A 19321-nucleotide genomic window follows, 5' to 3' on the forward strand; every position below is an offset into this window, starting at 1 on the left:
CAGTGGTAGCACACTACTCTAGCATGCATGAGGCACTGGGTTCGATTCTCAGCACCACATATAAATAAATAAAAGTCCATCAACAACTAAAAAATATTTTTTTAAAAAATGAAAGAACTAGACAATCTCTAAAATCCTTTCACCTTCACAAAGTGCCAGGAGAAAACATTTCCATTAATACTTATCTTGGTTAAAAACAAAACACAATCTACCTTCTTCTGGAGATGTGGAGATTGGAACAGCTGTCAAATCATTAATCACATAATCAAACTCTCTCCCTTCTTTGGCGTACCTCTTCAGTACTGGAATACAGTCTTCTATTAGAACCTTCCAGAGATAATAGGATTATACAAGTGAGCCAATACAAGTGGATGTAATTAAACAACACTTATAGAGGAAGGGGGAAAATGCAAGCTGGAGATTAGATCCACAACACCTGCCACACAAAAATAGACCTTCATCCATGTTTGTAATGGCAAAAATAAGTGTTCAGTATATGCCTCATATGCCTTCTCATTTCAACTAAACAACAATTCTACAAGGCCTGTTATCATCACCATTTTACCAATGAAGAAAGTGACTTAAGAGAGGTTACACCCAAAGCCACCCAATGAACAGACAAAAAGTACACCAAGAACTATCTGAAAGCCAAGTTCATATTTTTAACTCTGATCCTGACTCCTTCTCCTAATACTATCTGAATTTTCTTCTAGTTTTTGTAATTTATACTAAACACTGAATGACTTCATGGCTTATTAATTTTTGCATCTTAAACTATTAACCTATGGTTTCTGAAATATTGAGTACTATAGATAATTAAGTCATTTCATAAATATCAACTTCCACCATAGAAAAAGTCATCAAGAGTGGAGAATAGTAGTTAAAGGCTGAAATTTTCAGACAGATCCTGTATAGTAAATATAGTAGACTCCCCCTTATATGCAGTTTCACTAGGGATGGTTTTAATTACCCTTGGCCAACCTCAGACTGAATAATTAAATGGAAAATTCCAGAAATAAACAATTTGTAAGTTTTAAATTGTGTGCTGTTCTCATGATGAAATTTCACATCACTCTGTGCAGGACATAAATCATCCATTCGTCCAGAGTATATATATTACTACTAGTCATTTAATAGCCACTTAGTAGCCACCTCAGTTATCAGACTATTATAATATTGCAGAGCTTGTGTTAAAGTAACCCTTATTTTGCTTAATATGGCCCCAAAGCACAAAACCAATGGTGCTGGAATTTTGTTACAGTATGTTATTACTGCTGTTCTACTTTATTAATAATAGCTATTATTAATCTTACTCTACATAGCTTATAAATTCAATCTCATCATAAGTATACATATAGACATGGTATATATATATAGAAATTTAGAAATCTGTACTACCTACAATTTCAAGCATCCACTAGGGATCTGGGATCATATTCCTCCAGAATAAGAGAGGACTAATAAATTTTGGGTTTGCCTCATCTTTGAAATACTGAAGCTATATGCTGAGGACACACCTGGGTCTAAATAAAACCCTGAACGAGACAGGAGTTATTCTCCTCATCTGTTGTTTTCCTAATTACAAAAAAAAAAAAATCGCATGTACCAAGTTAGAAATCAAAAGTGTGCCACAATTCCCTATGATGACATCCTGTAGTTTTTAATCAGTCATAATTTTAAAAGAATTTTACTGTCCTATTGTTGTTATGACTTGTCTCAATGCATCAGAATAGTTCAAGTAGGCAAAGGTGACGTACTAACAGCATCTTATAATCTACATATTAATCTCATTTGTCATAATTTTCCCAGTCATATAGATTCTTATACTCACACACACCTAAACACAAATGTGTTCTGTTTTGTAAAACCTGAATCACACACATCATTCTCAACTTGGACATTTTTGTCTAACATTGTTTTTATCTTTATTATAATAATTGTATTTCTATATAATGAATTTTAAAATTATGCCATTTCACTAAAAATGTTCTACTCTTGTGATCACCAAGCCTTGGCCTCTATGAACATAACAAACTTCCTTCTCCTGATGCCTTCATCTGTGAGCTAGGTGCTCAAACACTGGGTTAGTAAGGTAATCAGTCACATGTGTTTTAAGTTTTCAGTTTTGGAAACAACTCATGTTCCAACCAACAATGCCTGCAAGCCACAATTTCCTTGCATCCTCCTAGCATGGAGTACTGTCCTAAATTTTGCCAAGTTGCTTGCTAATGTTTACAAATAAACTTCCTGGGTCATCAACAGGGGTAAGCATCTTGAAATATTTTGAAAAGTCATTTGACTTTCTCCTCTTCTAAAAAGTACCAGTTCATATTCTTTATTTTTTTTTAATTTAGCTAACTTCATTTTTAAATTTTAAGTGGTAAGGACTCTTTTTATTAGTCATGGAATCAAAACCCTATCATATTTGTTACCAGTACTACTCTAGTCTGTCTTTTGGCTTGGTAATGCCAACAAAACAGCATCCGCATTTTCTGAATGTCTTTTCTTAAAATGTTTCCCAATTCTAAATTTTCATAAATCTATTGATCTGAAATTCCTCTTTCCATGGTTTCTAGGGTTAGCTAACTTTCTTCTCATGCAGATGGCTAGCCCACTATGGCTTATTAAATCAATTAAACCTCCTTTTCCCAAGTGAACTGCAACATATCTTATATCTTAGGTCATGCACTAAGGATCATGTACTAACACTATATGTAGGGATACACACCCAAATATGCAAGTTCCTGTTTCATTCCTCTAAACTATGTCTAATCCTATGACATATTTCCTATTTGAATATTGTGACTTAAATTAGCAATCAATAGGGGCTGGGGTTTGACTCAGTGGTAGAGTGCTCACCTAGTATGTGCGAGGCCCAGGGTTCGATCCTCAGCACCACATATAAATAAATAAATTAAATAAAGATATTTAAAAAATTAACAATCAATAGGACAAGTCTCCCTTCAATATGATTATTTTCCAAAATCTTCTTGACTATTCTTAGATATCTATTTATCTTTTAAAATAAACTTTAAAATCACTAGGTCTAAGTCTAAATCTACTCCTTGGAATTGCTTATAACTACAAAAAACATAAACAGGTATTTTTTTCTCTTATCTGTGAAGGAAATAAGCATGCCTCTCCTCCACATATTCAGACTTTATGTGATATCTTTCAATAAGATCTTAACATAATTCAGATAACTCTCAGAACACCATTCGTGTTCAGTTTTTCCTAGGTGTTTAACAGTTGGTTATTACTTTGAATAGGATTTCCTGCTCACTCACTCCTCCCTTTTTTCAAACTATTCAGCATTTCAGCAGGGAAAATATTTTTCATCTGTCCCTATCTATCACTTTACCAAATTCTCATGAATCCAACTGATTTTCTATGGCTCCTAGATTTTTTACAGTGTTCATCTTCCTACCTGACTATATTACCTGCCTCAAAAACAACCATGAAGACAAATAATAAGCATCCTCTTTTTGTTCCTAGTTTTCAGGTGAAATAGCTTTTACCACTTATATTACTATAATTTACTACTGTTTCTTTTTTAATATTTATTTTTTTAGTTGTAGTTGGACACAATACCTTTATTCCATTCATTTTTTTAAGAGAGAGTGAGAGAGGAGAGAGTGAGAGAGGAGAAAGAGAGAGAGAGAGAGAGAATTTTTAATATTTATTTTTTAGTTCTCGGCGGACACAACATCTTTGTTGGTATGTGGTGCTGAGGATCGAACCCGGGCCACACGCATGCCAGGCGAGCGCGCTACGCTTCAGCCACATCCCCAGCCCCTCATTTATTTTTTTAATGTGGTGCTGAGGATCGAACCCAGGGCCCCACGCATGCCAGGCGAGCACTTTACCATTGAACCACAATCCTAGCCCCTACTATTAAGTTTCTGATAATTAGTTTTCTATTATGTTTTGATGATTCCCTCTAATGCAATTTTATTTTACTTAAAGAATTTTTATAAAGAATGACTGCTAGGCTGCAGTTGTGGCTCGGTGGCAGAGCAGTTGCCTAGCACATGTGAGGCACACAGTTTGATCCTCAGCACCACATAAATGAATGAATGTATAAAAATAAATAAATAAAGGTAATGTGTACATCTACCAAAAAAAAAAAAAAAAAAGAATGAGGACTGTGGTTGTGACTCAGTGGTAGAATGCCCTCCTAGCACACATGAGGCACTGGGTTCAATCCTCAGTACCACATAAAAATAAATAAATAAAATAAAGGTATTAGATCCATCTGCAACTAAAAATATTTTTTTTAAAAAAAAATGACTGGGGGCTGGGGATGTAGCTCAGTAGTAGAGTACTTGCCTCACATGCCCAAGACCCTGGGTTCAATCCCCAGCACCACCAAAAACCATTTAAAAAAAAATGACTGCTAAGTATTCTCAAATTCTTATAATTTGTTAATATATCACTTTGTTCATATAATGAATTATGTTAACTGTATTTCTCAAAATTCACGTCTTTACATATCTGAATGAAATCCTACTTAGGCACAATGTAGAATTCTTAAATAAGTTTGTACATTTTACTTGGAAACCTTGTGTGTGTGTGTGTACATGCAAATGTATGATCAGTCTTCAGTTTTCTTGGTATACTACCTATACTTCAATATTAAAATTATTCCATAGTTATAAATCCAGGAGGGGTTTGAAATGTTTTCTATTGTTTAAACAAATGTGAAATAGCTGCAAAGTCTTAGCTTCTCATTAATGGCAGCACTTTAATGGACAAGGGACTTGCATGCCCCTGAGGGAAAGTGGTCAGGTAGGTCTTTCTTCCCCCACAGAGGAGGCCATGCACACAGCCCCCAAGCCTATCAACTCTTGAGAGTAATCCCAGCAGCTCAGGAGGCCGAGACAGCCTCCACAATGGTGAGGCATTTAGCAACTCATCAAGACCCTGTCTCTAAATAAAATACAAAACAGGGCTGGGGATGTGGCTCAGAGAGAGAGAGAGAGAGAGAGAGAGAGAGAGAGAGAGAGAGAGAGAGAGAGAGAATTCAAGTCAGTCACAGAAGAATTTTCCAGGCTCCCCCAGGTAATGGTGATGTTCCAGAAAAGAGGAAGATGAGGATGCACTCCAAAACCAACTCTCTCCAATGATGCCTTAACTAAAAGCAAGATGTGATTTGATACTATGAGTTCTTTTAACAGGTGAATTTAACAATATTCATTCACTTATTCTTTTTTAATTTATATTTTTATTAGTACATTATAGTTTCACATAATTGTGTTCATTTTGACAAATTCACAATTGCATAACTTATTTTGCTCCATTTCAATCCTCATTAAGACCTCTTTCTCTTCCCACCTCCCTCCCCCGATCTATATTAATCTTCCTTCTATATAACATTATAGTTATACATAAAAGTGGAATTGATTGTGATATATTCATATAGTATAATTTGATCAATGCATATTTACTGAGCACCAACAAACAAAACCCCAGTCGACAACTCAACTGTTTGGGTTTTTGCTTGTGGTCTTAATCTAGGTAAGAAAGCTACATAAGAAGGAAGGGAGATAGGAGTCTATGCTACACTCCTATAACCTTAAAGAAATTCCCTTTAAATTCTCTAAGTTTCATTCTCATCCTGGAGTTGAAATAGTACCACCAGTTACAAGTATAAAAGTTAAATACCATGGGCAGAGGGTCTGATTCATTGTTTGCAAACAGTGGTAACTTTAAACTCATGAAACAATTTGATTAAATATGTTAAATAGCTGCAAACACACTCTGAACAACCTAATTTACCCTCCCCCAACTGTAAGGATTGAACCCAGTGCTTCACATTTATTAGGCAAGTGCTCTACAGCTCAGCTAAATCCCACTCCTTTTTAAAAATATTATTTTGAGACAGGGTCTTGCTTGGTTGTCCAGACTGGCCTTAAACTTGCAATCCTCCTGCCTCAGCCTCTGAAGTAACTGGGATTATCACCACACACACCCCACCTTTAAGCTTTCATATAGTGAAGCTGAATTTATGTCTTTCTCCCCTATTTCCCATAAAACAATCACAACTGAATTTTAAGGTGCACAAAATTCCTCTCAAAAGACTAACATGAAATCATGAAATCAAATTTAGATGCATATACATTAGGGAAGGAGGTATTAAATAATTTACATATTAAATTAAAGCACTCATCAAAATTTCTGAAGAAACACGTTAAAAATTCTGTTAAAATATGGATTTTCTTAGATGCCTTGCTTCAACAAACCTGTAGGTATGTGTACCGAACATGCATCTCCAAAATACAATACAAAATATATACTACACATCACAAGCACAGTGGAATTTAGAACAGAAATTAATTGCTTATTAACAAGACATTGCTCCAATCTCATGTATTTTAATCATGTATACCTACCAATTAAGTATACCTGAATTCCTACTGAAAGATCAAAACTCAAAGAAATGATTCAGGATAAAACAGAAGGTGATGATTGCCAATTCATAAAAAGGTACATAACATCTTTTCTACAAGAATTAATGAGGTTGGGGGTATTGCTCAGTGGTAAAGTGTGTGCCTGAATGTGATCCCCAGCACCAAAAATAAAAAAGTAATGTGATTCAATTCAAACTGATTCAAACCTGGAATTGGTGGTTTACTTCTCCTTATCTGTACATATCCACCCTAAATGTAAGTGTACACTGAACTCACATAGAGAGACACTCACATAGAGAGACAATCTATTTATCTTCTTAACCAATTATCTAAAAGCTGTTTTAAGATACAATTCCAATCAATAATTCATACCAGTTGTCCTAAAATACATTACCAGGAAAACATAATTACCTGATAGCAGTCTCCTTTAAGATTGTCTAAGACGTCACCACATGTTTTTCGCATATATTTCTTACATCCATCAATCACCATTTGGTCAATGTCCGAAACAGGTTAAGGAGAATTTAAATGTATCAAAGAATTCTGAAATAGTAACACTATTTTTAAAGAAGGTCAAGACAAAAATGAAGGGATTTTTTGTTGTTGTTATTACTGTTTACTTGTTTTGTTTTGTCTTATTTGGTACTAGGGATTGAACCCAGGGGCACTTTACCACTGAGCCACATCCCCAGCCCTTTTCATTTTGAGAGAGAGTCTAGCTGAGTTGCTTAAGGCCTCACTAAGTTGCTGAGGTTGGCCTTGAATTTGAAATCCTTCTGACTTAGCCTCCTGAGACACTGGGATTATAGGTGGGCACCATCGAGTCTGACAAACATAAAGGTCTTATAGGACTTTGAGTATCATAGGCTAAAGAAAGTTGATGACATAATGGTTTTATTTTCACACTAGGAATACTAAAAAAGAAATGAATTTTTTTCTTTTATCTTTAATTTTTGTTCATAATACTGGGAATTAAGCCCAGGGCCTCATGTATGCCAGGCAAGCACTCTACCACTGAGCAACATCCCCAGCCCCCTGAATTTTCTTTTTTTCTTTTTTCTTTTTATGAAATGGCTTAGGGAAACCATTTTGGTAACTGCTAAACAGCAGACAGGGTACCAAAGCCACTTCCTCTTTAATCCTCAACTATGCTATCTCTGCTTCTTTGTTGGTAGCCACATAAAAAGCTACTAGTACTAAACTGAAGCATTTGTTGAAGGCAGTCTATGTAACACGTCTGCCTTTAGTCTGTGGTAATATTAACTTGAGTCTTAAAACACAAAAAGGGAAGAAAAAAAGAAGCCCAGTGAACTTGTTCTTTTATATGACAAAGGATATCTCTACCATAGTGACCATCTTTGGTTTCAGTTTGACTATTTCACATAATATACCCCCATCTCCGCCTCCTAGAATCAGCACATCTTTGCCAGTGTAATCTTCTTTGCCACTGCCCATGATAGCCCGGGTATATGCCAGATCACTCTCTGCCAGATCTAGAGAGAAGAAACAAAGAGCCAAATGGTGACTACACAAATACACAAACCACCTGATCTCACTGTCCTAGAAAGTGCTGGAATCTGGCCTGTAATATAAAATTTTCAATCTTTGAAAACTATCAGTAGCATTTATTTACTTGGTTGCTTACTTATTTATTTATTTAGATTGAGGAGTTTTTAATCAACCCTTTGTCTCTGACACTACTGTCTTTTAATATATACATTCACAACATACTAATTAAACTGTAGATTGCCTGGATTTTCATGTAAACTTTGTGTTGACATTATTTTTTCTTGTGATGAGTAGGTGGATTATATTTCAAAAGAAAGTGCAATTGCTTATTTAAAAATACTTTGTTAGAGAAAAATGCGAACTTTAAGTAGGTCTCATCTAACACCATACAGAAATGAACAGTTAGTAGTCAGTGTAAAGAAAATCCAGCCTTGGGAATGTGCTTATATGCTGAATAATTAAAGCAATGACATCTTTAGGGATGAAATGATATGATGTCTGGGAGCTATTTCAAAATAATATGACAGGAACAAAATGCACACACTGGAGCTTAGGTGAAACAAGACTGGCCAAGAGTTCATAATTGTTGATGTTCAAATGGTGAGTACATATGGATTCATAACACTACTTAAGGTTTCAATATTTCCCTAACAAAGTATTTAAAATAAGCAATTGCACTTTCTTTTGCAATATAATCCAACTATTCATCACAAGAAAAAAAGTCAAGACAAAATTTACATGAAAATCCAGGCAATCTACAGGTTAATAGATTATAAATGTTTGTCTTAAAAGATAGCAGTGTTAGAGACAAACTTGGACAAATCCATATCTGTGGTACTTGTCAGGAAAACACAACCATTCAACATACCATGACCTTATCACTTAATCAAGACAGGGATAGAATACTTACTAACATCCCCGCTGAGGATAAGAATATTTCCAAACTGCTTCGAGTGTAGAATTTTAATGTTCTGATAAGGAGAATCTTCATCATATACTACTTCATCTATGTCGTACTCAACCAGGCGTCCATCAGCAGTAGGCCAATATCTGTCAATGGCCCCTCCTCGAACTATGGGAGGTAATCTGGAAAAAAAGGGAAACAGAAATGAGCCTTTCTTCAATGCAGCCTTAAAAGGGGATAAGGGATGAAGAGTGCACAACAGAAAGCCACATGCCACAGGTGGATACTTTAAAAGAACAAAAACAAATCCAGAGATTGGGCATTTATTTTTATACATCCTCAAACACAAAGAAACTGAGAACACATTGCACATACAACACAAGATCAACGTATCAACAACTATTACACATGAGTTTAAAGTTTTTCACAAACTTTCTGACATGCTTTACATTTTTCCTAATAAACAGCTGAAGGAGGGCTGGGGATATGGCTCAAGCGGTAGCGCGCTCGCCTGGCATGCGTGCGACCCGGGTTTGATCCTCAGCACCACATACAAAGATGTTGTGTCCGCCGAAAACCAAAAATAAATATTAAAAAACTAAATTCTCTCTCTCTCTCTCTCTCTCTCTCTCTCTCTCTCTCTCTCTCTCTCTCTCTCTTTCTTTCTCTCTCTCTTTCTCTCTCTCTCAAAAAAAAATAAAAAATAAAAAAATAAATAGCTGAAGGAGAAAATGGTCACTGCAGGTATCACACTTCATCCCCATATACTTTTTTTTAATATTATTTTAGTTGGTAATGGACCTTTATTTTATTTATTTATTTTTATGTAGTGCTGATAATCTAACCCAGTGCCTTACATGCTAGGCAAGCACGCTACCGCTGAGCTACAACCCCAGCCCCTCCCCATATACTTTTGCTTAAGACCTTTTACATAGCCATATGGCTGTTACCAGTGTCAACCATTATCTAGTACAGAGTTCACCTTCAAGATTCCTTAAATGTCCCAATTATGTCCTTTATTGCAGTTCTGCTTTTGAATAAAGGTTTACACACTGCATTTTTCTATTATTCTTTTATTTTCTTAACCTTTATTTTACTTAGAATATTCTTTTTCTATTCGGTATGTTTTATGATTTCTCTACAAAGTTCAGATCAGGTATTCTAAAGAAAAATCCCTTCTATGAGTTTGCCTGGTCTTTTCATGATCAGTCAGGTTGACATATTACACAGGCACCTCATAAGGAACACAAGAGGTATTCCTGTCCTACCACTGGTGATGCAAAGTGGGTGGGCATTTGGTTACAGTAATGCTTGCTGGATCTCTCATTTGCAAAGGTCCCTTTCACCCACAGAAATTATTAAGCAGGCTGTGGTGGGGCCTCTGAAGCTGGGTGACTGTCCTGATCTGCCAATATATTTTTACCAGTGGCTATGTTATCTAGAAGATTCTTGCCTGAACTAATTATTATTGGAGTAGCTACAAAATGATGAGTTTCTTGGTCCATGCTTTTATAAATACTCAGTGGTTTAGACAGGATGAATATACTAGAAAATACCAGTAGAGGGCACTAAATGACAGGAGAAAAGAGACCTGGAAAGGGGGCTTGGCAAATCTAACTCAAACACAAAGAAAGTGAGAACACATTGCACATACAACACAAGAGCATGCAAGTTGTGTTCTCAAACATAGTAGTGTTCAATAGTAAAATGCCATGAAGTATAGCCACAGACACCCACAACACTAGAACATAACTACCTCTGCCTTATTGCTCAGTCTCTTCCCACTCCCCAATCATTGGCTTCCAAGAGTAACAGTTTGAGCCTGTTACAAGTTAACAAGGTTTTCTCTGAGAAAATACTAACATCATAAAGAGCACTAAGGCTGACAAAGAAAATTTCCTTAAGCTCTCATTTAATCCTAAAAACTCCAGATTTAACCACTTCATCTTTCCAGTGAACAAATCCAGCTTTCAAAATGTTAGGCAGACCAGAGAGGTATTTCTTTAAAAGAACAAAAACAAATCCAGATTTGGGGCATTTACCTTTATACATCCACAACCACATATCAACAACTATTACACATACGAGTTTAGTTTTTCACAAACTTTCTGACATGCTTTACATTTTTCCTAATAAAAAGCTGAAGGAGAAAATGGTCACTGCAGGTATCACACTTCATCCCCATATACTTTAAAAAAAAAAAAAAAGTAAAAAGTGAAACCCCAATCAGGACAGGCCCCCAAGACCAAGCAAAGAGGAGTTGGAGGAAGCTTCTTCTACCAGATAGATAATAGTGTATATTGTGAGGTGGCACTGAATGAAGATAAAAAAGTCACAGCTTTCAGGGGAAGAATCCTGCTCCCTGGTTGACAGCCAGCCAGCTCTAGGCAATATTGAACTAGGCACAAATCCACTGAAAATAAACAGTGCCTAGCCTCATTTATGTCAATAGTGCCTTGGGTTAAGATGAAGAGCTCTCTTCTCCATTGCAACACAATGGTTTTTTAAAGCCAGGCAAAAAAGCAACAAGGATCTCAAACCGGATGTGGAAGCCATTACCCTGAGAGTACTCAACCCAGCATAGAACACATCATCCTGTAATGGGCTACCAGAAGATGCTGTGGAGCTCTAGAAAACTCATTTCAACCTTCACTGCTGAAAATAAAAAAATCGACTGCAGAACATCCGGTGGAATATGTCCTGGGCCTCAGGTGTGCTGTGTAAATTGCAAGATTTTAAAAATGAAATGGCTGGGAATGAAGCTCAGTTACAGAAGATTTGCTCAGCATGTGGAAAGCCCTGGGTTCAATCCCCAGCACTGGGGAGAAACAAGAAACATGTAAGCTTGTTTTCTTGCTCCTTTTCATTTGAAAATATAGAAATAAATGTTCAGATAAATCCTATGGGGCTCCTTAGTAAAAAAAAAAAAAAAATCAGATTTAATTCATTAGCCAAAGGGGAATAGTAACAATTTCAAATAATGTTACGGAGATTTCTGTTCATGATTTCATCTGTAACAATGTCATTCCCCAGACAAAAAAGTAAAACAATCCTTGTCCTTTTGGGCCATTAACAAAGGGTCTACAACAAGGTATTCCCAAGTTATTGACCCTTATTTTATAAAAAGACCCTTATTTCTTTTGACCCTTATTTTATAAAAAGAAGATTTAAAAACTGTGACAAGCAAAAACAGGATCTGCAATTTGATTTGAAGATCTAAAGCTTGGCTCCAGTTCCACATAGAAAATTCCTATACCAAAAAAACAAAAGAACCAGATTTCTCATGAATGCTGAAGCACAGAAATGTATTCTATTTGCTCACTCCTAGAAGTGATAAAGATCAGGGTGTATTTTGATGTGGACCAACTCATTTTCCCACATAATGAAAACAGATCCAATTCAATGGATGCAGATAAACAAAACTGTTCAAGAAGGAAAAGATGAAGTGTCCAGAAAGTGGTGTGGGTGTGGATATGATTTTAAGAATGGGGAAGGGACTTCTTTTGACTGCTTCTGGATAGGCACTGTCCATTTTCAGTGGGTTTGTGCCTACTTCAGTACTGCCTATAGCTAGCTGGCTGTCAACCAGGGAGCAGGATTCTTCACCTGAAATGGGGAAGGGACTCCTTTTGGCTGCTTTTCGGACTCCAGTGCTCTGGCCTCCATCCAGATCATATCCACTGCTCTTATATTCCCTGGCTCAGTTGGCAAAGGCTGTGCCCATAAGCTGTACTCAGATGTGTAATGTGTTCCCAGGCCCTCCCCTAGCACAACACCCACACTTTCAAATACTGAAGCCAGATAGAGAAATCTAAATAGCTCACTGCAGATAAGGCCCCTGTGTCTAGAAGAGAGGTACTGGGTGGGATAGGGGGCAGGAATCACCATTTCAGCCATTATCATGGGGACTATCAGAGAGTTCCTATCCAGAAGTGGCATGTGCAAAGGCTTGTAGGTACTACTAATTTGGCAGCATTGGGGAAACCCAGGATTGACTGTCTGCAGGAACAGAGGTAAAGTGAAGGCTCTGCTGTAATGGAAATCTGAGATGGTGCCGTGAGGGACGATTAGTTGTAGGATTATTCTGCCCTGTGTTAATAAAGTTGGGAGGGGAAAAGGGACAGGGAATAAAAACAGGAATACTGAGGGGGAAGCCACTGGTTTGATCTTATGGGGAAAAAGCGCATAATGATGCAAAATTTAGATGAGAAATACATTAAAAATATGACAACCTCCCTTTATTCACAGAAATGAATGCCTAGTAGAAAGAAGAAAAAGATGAGGAAGGCCATCTGCAGAAGACCCCAAATAGCACTGATGAAAACCAGGACCCTTAAGGAGGAAGAGATCAAGCTGGCCCTGGGTTTCTCCAACCTGAAGGATGATCCAGTGGACATTCTGGTCTATGGCTCATGCACTCAGAGGCCTGTGATCCCACCAGGCATGAATTCTACTGTCTCTCCTCTGTCTTCTCTGAGGTATTCCTGGATATAGCAATGAGAAGCCCCCTAGTGGCAAAGGCAGGCATTATAATATGGATGTTGCAATGCCTGAACCTGCCTGGGACATACTATTGGACCATAGCCACCATTGAGCCACAGGCTATAATCACACTTCCCTGAATGAAAGGAAAATAAGAAAAAGTCACTTTGTCTCATCAGGATCTCGGGTGGGGATTTGGCCTCATTCTGGACCACAAACACCCAGAATCAGAAATGGAGGGGGTTGATTTTCAGAAACCTATTAATTATTATATTCATAAGTAACCTGCCTTCAGATTATTTGTTCTTGACCCTGGGTGAACTCTAAGTGGAGGCTAGACAGAGGGGTGGCAGCAGAGAGGATATGTGATTAGATATCAGACAAATCTGAAAAATAGAAGTGACAGGATTTCCTGCTGCATTAGCTAGAACTGTGAAGAAAAGTAGGGGATAAAGGTTCATCCCATGATTTTTGCCTGAAAGTCGTGTGTGTGTGTGTGTGTGTGTGTGTGTGTGTGTGTGTGTGTGTGTGGTGTGCTAGGATTGAACCCAGGGCTTTGTGCATGCTAGGCAAGCACTCTACCAACTGAGCTATATCCCTAGCCCCTTAAAAGTCTGAAAGAATGGGGTTGGGGAAGTCAGCACAAGAAACAGGTTTCAAAGAGAAGATCATGGGCTGGATTTTGGATGTGCCCATTCGAAGATGTCATAAGGTAAAGACATGGGTTGGTGGACCCAAGTTCTAGAGTTCTAGATAAGGAAGGTAGCTAGTATGGAGCTTTCATGGTGTTAGAAGATATGGGCAAGACGAGGACTTGGTTTATGGATCAGATTGAAGAGGAAGAATCTTAATTTATTATTTCAGAAGGGCTCTGTGCTAAGGAAGACAAGTCTGAGACTCAGAAGGCAGACTATGGGGAACTCATCCATAATACTCCCTCCAGACAGGTACAGATCAGCAGTAACAAGATTTTTTGGTCTGTGTATGTGAAAAGAAGCCTGAATGGAGTAGTAAGGAGATGACCTGGAATGGAGGTATAAGGTGTTGTAGACACTCTACACTGTAGGCTCAGAAGACCCCCAGGGCCACTCCCTAAGAAAGAAGAGAAAGTTCAGCTGGGCTAGTGGGATATCTGGTCCAGACCTAGGCATTGCTTTCTCATATCCTCTATCCCTCAGAATATTATATAACAAGCAGGCCTGATCGCTGAAGAGACCAGTAACTGACTTGTCTGCTCAGTATCTTCCTATAACTCATTGACTTATGAATGTATAAAACTCTTTGATCTAAACACTTGTTAACCTGATCTGGGGATGTAGATCAGTTGATCACATGCCTAGCAGGCATGAGGCGCTGGGTTACATCCCTAGCACCATCAAAAAAAGAAAAAGAATGGAGAAGGGGACAAGACATAACCAAGGGCCCCTAAACTGAACTTGGGTGGGGTAACAAAAAGACTGAGTATTCAAATGTTTTAAAAAGTGGCCAAGTTTCACACCCAGTCTGTTCTTTTCACTTAGTTTCCTTTTTCCCTTTCTACCTACTGGAAGTTAAATAATTACCTAGTTATCTTGCATCTGCCCTGGAGCTTTCCTATGGGCTGATCAAACCAAAAAGGGTGAATTATTATGTACTTAAACATCCTAGCCCTTGCCAATAAGGATTCCCTCTTCTGGAAACTGCTATGAACTAGCAAAACCAGTATTCTGATTGCTCCCATCAATGATGGAGTGACCTTAACAAAATCCCTCCTTGTCTGTCTCCACATCTATGAAATTAACTTTATGAGCAAAGGCACAGGTCTTCCATGACTTGTGGCCTGAGGAGGAACCACCAAGGGAAGGCAAGAACAAATTGCTGAGAAACAGATGCTGAGTATTCAAAGCACTTAATTCAGGTGACCCACCAGACCCTATCCCTTCCAACAAATGTCAAAATTGCTATGTCTGTCAAAAAGCTTTTTAAAATCAGGCACCACTGGCAGACACTTCAGAGATAAGCAACAGAATTTTCTGTAATGATGAAAATGTTCTGTATCTGTGCTGTCCAGTGTGGTAGCCACTTGTTATTGACATGATGCTAACACAACTGAGGAACTGAACTGTTTATTTAACTTTAAATCACCACATGCAGCGGTAGGGGTATGGTTCAATGGTACAACACTTGCCTGGCATACTAGAGGCCCTGAGTTTGATCCCCAGCATGGAAAAAAAAATCTGTTAGCTAACTGACTAGACAGGAAAAGCTTCAGGTGTTTTCATCACTATTTGACAACAGCCTACCTGTGGTAGCTGATGATGGATGGCCTCAATTCTTAGTATCTTGGAAAGTTTCCTAACTTGAAAGCTTCCAGTATATTTTTTTTATCACTCTATCCTATCAGAAATGTCTTAAAACTGCTTAATTCTACTCTGGACTACAGAATCCTGAGCAGAGACACACCCTTTTCTCTTTTGGAGGTTCTAGCTCCCCCTTTGACTTAGGTGACAGCTCTACCTGAGTTTCTGCTTTATACAGTTCCTAGATTTTAGTTTCACTCTATGTACCAAAACTACCCACCATTACTGTGTGTTAAATATACATGTTGTCCTACTTTAGTGTGGGGGCCCAGAAGCTTAATTCATAGTGCTGCCAAAAGCCAGCATTAACTTTGGTCTCTTCCACATCTTAAGCAGACACTGTTGAGAACAATAATGCCATTTTGATTTAAGCAAATATGAAAGAACACTGAAGAGTGGACTTACCGCTTCACTCGCCCAGTACTGTCCTGACTCAATTCTTTCATTCTTTCTTCTACTTTGTTCAAAAGCTACAATTAAAAGCAAATAAATCAATGGGTATATAGAATAAGCTGTAGATAACAACTAAATGACAGAGAAAAGGATTGAGACCAGGTTGACAGAAATATGTCATACTGGAATATACACCTGCCCCCTCTAGCTATGGCCCAATACCATACTTCCACTCCAACTAACTCATGGCACTGACTTTAACTTAGTTAACAACAAAATAACTGGGAAGGAGAAGACTAAAGGATATTATAGGTATAAAATCCTGGTTAAAAGATCTATTATTTCAGGCTGGGGATATAGCTCATTTGGTAGAGTGCTTACCTAGAATATACAACAAGGCCCCAGCACCACACACACAAAAAAATTCTATAATTTCTCCAGTGGAAAGTAAAATCATTACTCATACTCAGTGCTGAGGTCCAGCCCCAGCGGGGGGAGAGGTAAGGGTCCAGGGTGGTCCCGAAGGACGAGTAACATTGGCGAAAGAAGAAGAGTTGGGAGGACAGGTTGCAAGTTACGAGCAACCTCCAGAAGACATCTCTTTGCCCCTGGAGGGACCGTTATTTTTTACAGGTGTTTTTTCAGGTAGTTAATGGATAGCTTCAAAGCAAGCCCGAAACTTTTTTGATTTACATAATTTATAAGAATTACAATCTTTTCTGACACACATTGATTACCAAAATTATTGAGTACATTGTTCAAATATTTTTCTGTAACCTTAGACAATCATGATTAAGCTTTATGTTTTCACCTCAATCACTAGGTGCTAGGCAACACAACAAGTCTACATGACTCCTGACCTATTATTCACTTTAAAGCATACCTATAATTATTTCATTAACCTTTAACTTTAAAGCATACTTATGATTATTGGTAAGCTTTCTTACTTCTAAACTAAAATCCCAGTAAAACACACTTAAAGTAGAAAAGTCTACTACTCTGAAGTGCCTCTAAAATATATCTATGTTAATTTTACATTATTCTATTTTTAATTTCCAAAGTAATTTTATTTTTTTCATATGAGCTATTCAACTGCCTTCTTAAAGAACTTTCTTGATCCTTGGTCAAAGCACACCAATTCTTATGTCTTTGTAATCTTCAACTAAAGGGCAGGCTTTACACCTCAACCCATTTGTCATTTATATTAACTATGTGTTTTCCATTTTCATCATTTTCATCATCAATTTCTGCATAAAGCAAAGGAGGGTCTATTGGTTGGGGAATGTATTTTTATTAGCCTCTTGTCCTCAAGGGGATACCATAAGCTACATACGGTGGTCCTTATACTATTGGCACAGCAATTGTTTTTCTGTAGCTAGGCTGTTGTACAGGTTGTGGCTTTAGGATGGGGTTGGGTGGGGGGCTAGTGTAAATTATTAACCATGGGATAAATATTTCTTGTTGCTTAGGCTTGAGGAATAACACCATCCTGTGAGACATTGAAACACTCCATGGCATGTCTCCATTGTATCCTTGGTCTCATTCTGGGAATTTTCCTGCAATCTCAGGCAATATATACTCTTATTATTGATTTACGTATGCCCTGTTATCCATATCATGAGTATCATAAACAAAACACTTAACATTCCTAATGGTTCAAGTTTCCAGATGGTGCAGCCTTGCCGCAGCATCCCCCACACTGTGACCCTGTCAGACAGTGGGTACAGGAATTCCTTCACCAACTCAGGAAGTGAAACCAACTAAGAAACAACTATTTTCTCTACCAAAACCACTTATCTGTGGGGAGGGGAATTTAATTAAATTAAGCTAAGTGGATTTTATGATCCTTAAATAAATTTTAGAAAAAAAATTTTAAGATAAATAAAAGTAAAAAACCAACACTGTCAATTTCTTCTTTGCCCTGTGCATCACTGTCGTAACTCTGAAGGTCCAGCAACACCAATCCATGTGGATAAATTCTCAAATTGGCAAAGCTATAAAAGAAAGTTAGAAATGTTAGGAATCATTTCATGACAAACCAAAGGAAAAAAGAGGCCATCCCAACTAGAAAAAAAGACCACTGCTCTTTTTTTTTCTCCCTGAATTATACAGTTAACCCTGTGGTTTTCTTTTTCAGGGCCTCTCCTTGAAAAGTAAGCTATCAATCACTTATAGAAAATTTAGAGGATGTCACCAAATACTAAGGCTTTCCAAACTGGTTCTTGGGCCCAAAAAGTGATTCAGTAGTTCCCCAGGTGATTCCATAGAGTACAGCTGTACAGTAAGGAAGGAAAGGGAAGGGCAAATGGGGTTCTCCCAGTAAACCCTTAGAGTTCCTTGTCCTGACTACAGGCTTAGAATGATTTATATTTTTAAAGAGTTGTTTAAGCTGGGTGTGGTGGCACACACCTATGATTGCCCCTGACTTGGGAGGCTAAGAAAAAAGGATTCCAAGTTCAAGGGCAGACTCAGCAACTATGTGAGGCACAGTCTCAAGAGAAAATGTAAAAAAGGCTGGGAATGCAGCTCACTGGTAGAGCACTCCTGGGTTCAATCTCCAGTACAAAAGATAAAAAAAAAATGGTTGTTTAAGAAAGAATATATGAAAATATATGAAAGCAACCTTATGCAATTCAGGGATAATAAAGTTCTCTTATACCTGATTTAGTGGAGCTGATCAGTCCTTTATTAATGAAATAAATTTGAGTATAACACATGCAGTAAGATGTGTCTGATGAAACTTTTGATTACATGCATATATTTGTATGAAATATACACACATGTGCATTTCCAGGTTATGAAATAAATTGCTTCTTACTATAAGTTGTGGTTTAAGAAATGTTTAAAAAAATGCTAAATTAAAAGAAATTCTGTTCAGAGAATACAGGCAATGGGCTTGGATTAAAAAATAAATAAAACTAATTCATTTTCACCTTTAGCCCTTAAAATGGCCCCAAAATCAAGTTCAGGCCCAGACACCACAAGCTCATCTATACCTACATGAGTATAGATGAGCTGATCATCTTTCCTTTCCAGCAGCTGCAACAGCACTAAGGAGCAGAGGAGTGCGGGTTGAATCAAAGATAGAGAAATATGTCCCTTAACCACATAGGTGGTTCCAGCATGAATACAGAGAATGCTGGAAGGTAGGATCCAGTACCAAAGCCAAAGTTGGGTACTCCTAAAAATGAAAATAGCTCTTGTCATTTAAAAACTTCCTTCTGGGAAGGACTCTAAGTCTTCTGCACAACTGGAATTTGTGCCTATAGTCGAAGATTTTAAAA

At 37.6% G+C, this 19321-nt stretch overlaps 1 protein-coding gene across 1 annotated transcript in view; it reads right to left on the minus strand.

Annotated features, from left to right (window-relative positions):
- Nucleotides 1-19321, minus strand: part of Sms (spermine synthase) — a 58466-nt gene that overhangs the window by 10575 nt on the left and 28570 nt on the right. The window contains exons 3-8 of the mRNA XM_078035034.1: nt 17938-18031; nt 16050-16114; nt 8830-9005; nt 7747-7903; nt 6822-6909; nt 213-327 (exon numbers count right to left, since the gene is read on the minus strand). Coding sequence (XP_077891160.1) covers nt 213-327; nt 6822-6909; nt 7747-7903; nt 8830-9005; nt 16050-16114; nt 17938-18031 — 695 coding nt within the window. The remainder of the gene's footprint in view (nt 1-212; nt 328-6821; nt 6910-7746; nt 7904-8829; nt 9006-16049; nt 16115-17937; nt 18032-19321) is intronic.

The sequence above is a fragment of the Ictidomys tridecemlineatus genome, chromosome X (genome assembly GCF_052094955.1).
Source record: "Ictidomys tridecemlineatus isolate mIctTri1 chromosome X, mIctTri1.hap1, whole genome shotgun sequence".
NCBI classification, from domain to species: Eukaryota; Metazoa; Chordata; class Mammalia; order Rodentia; family Sciuridae; genus Ictidomys; species Ictidomys tridecemlineatus.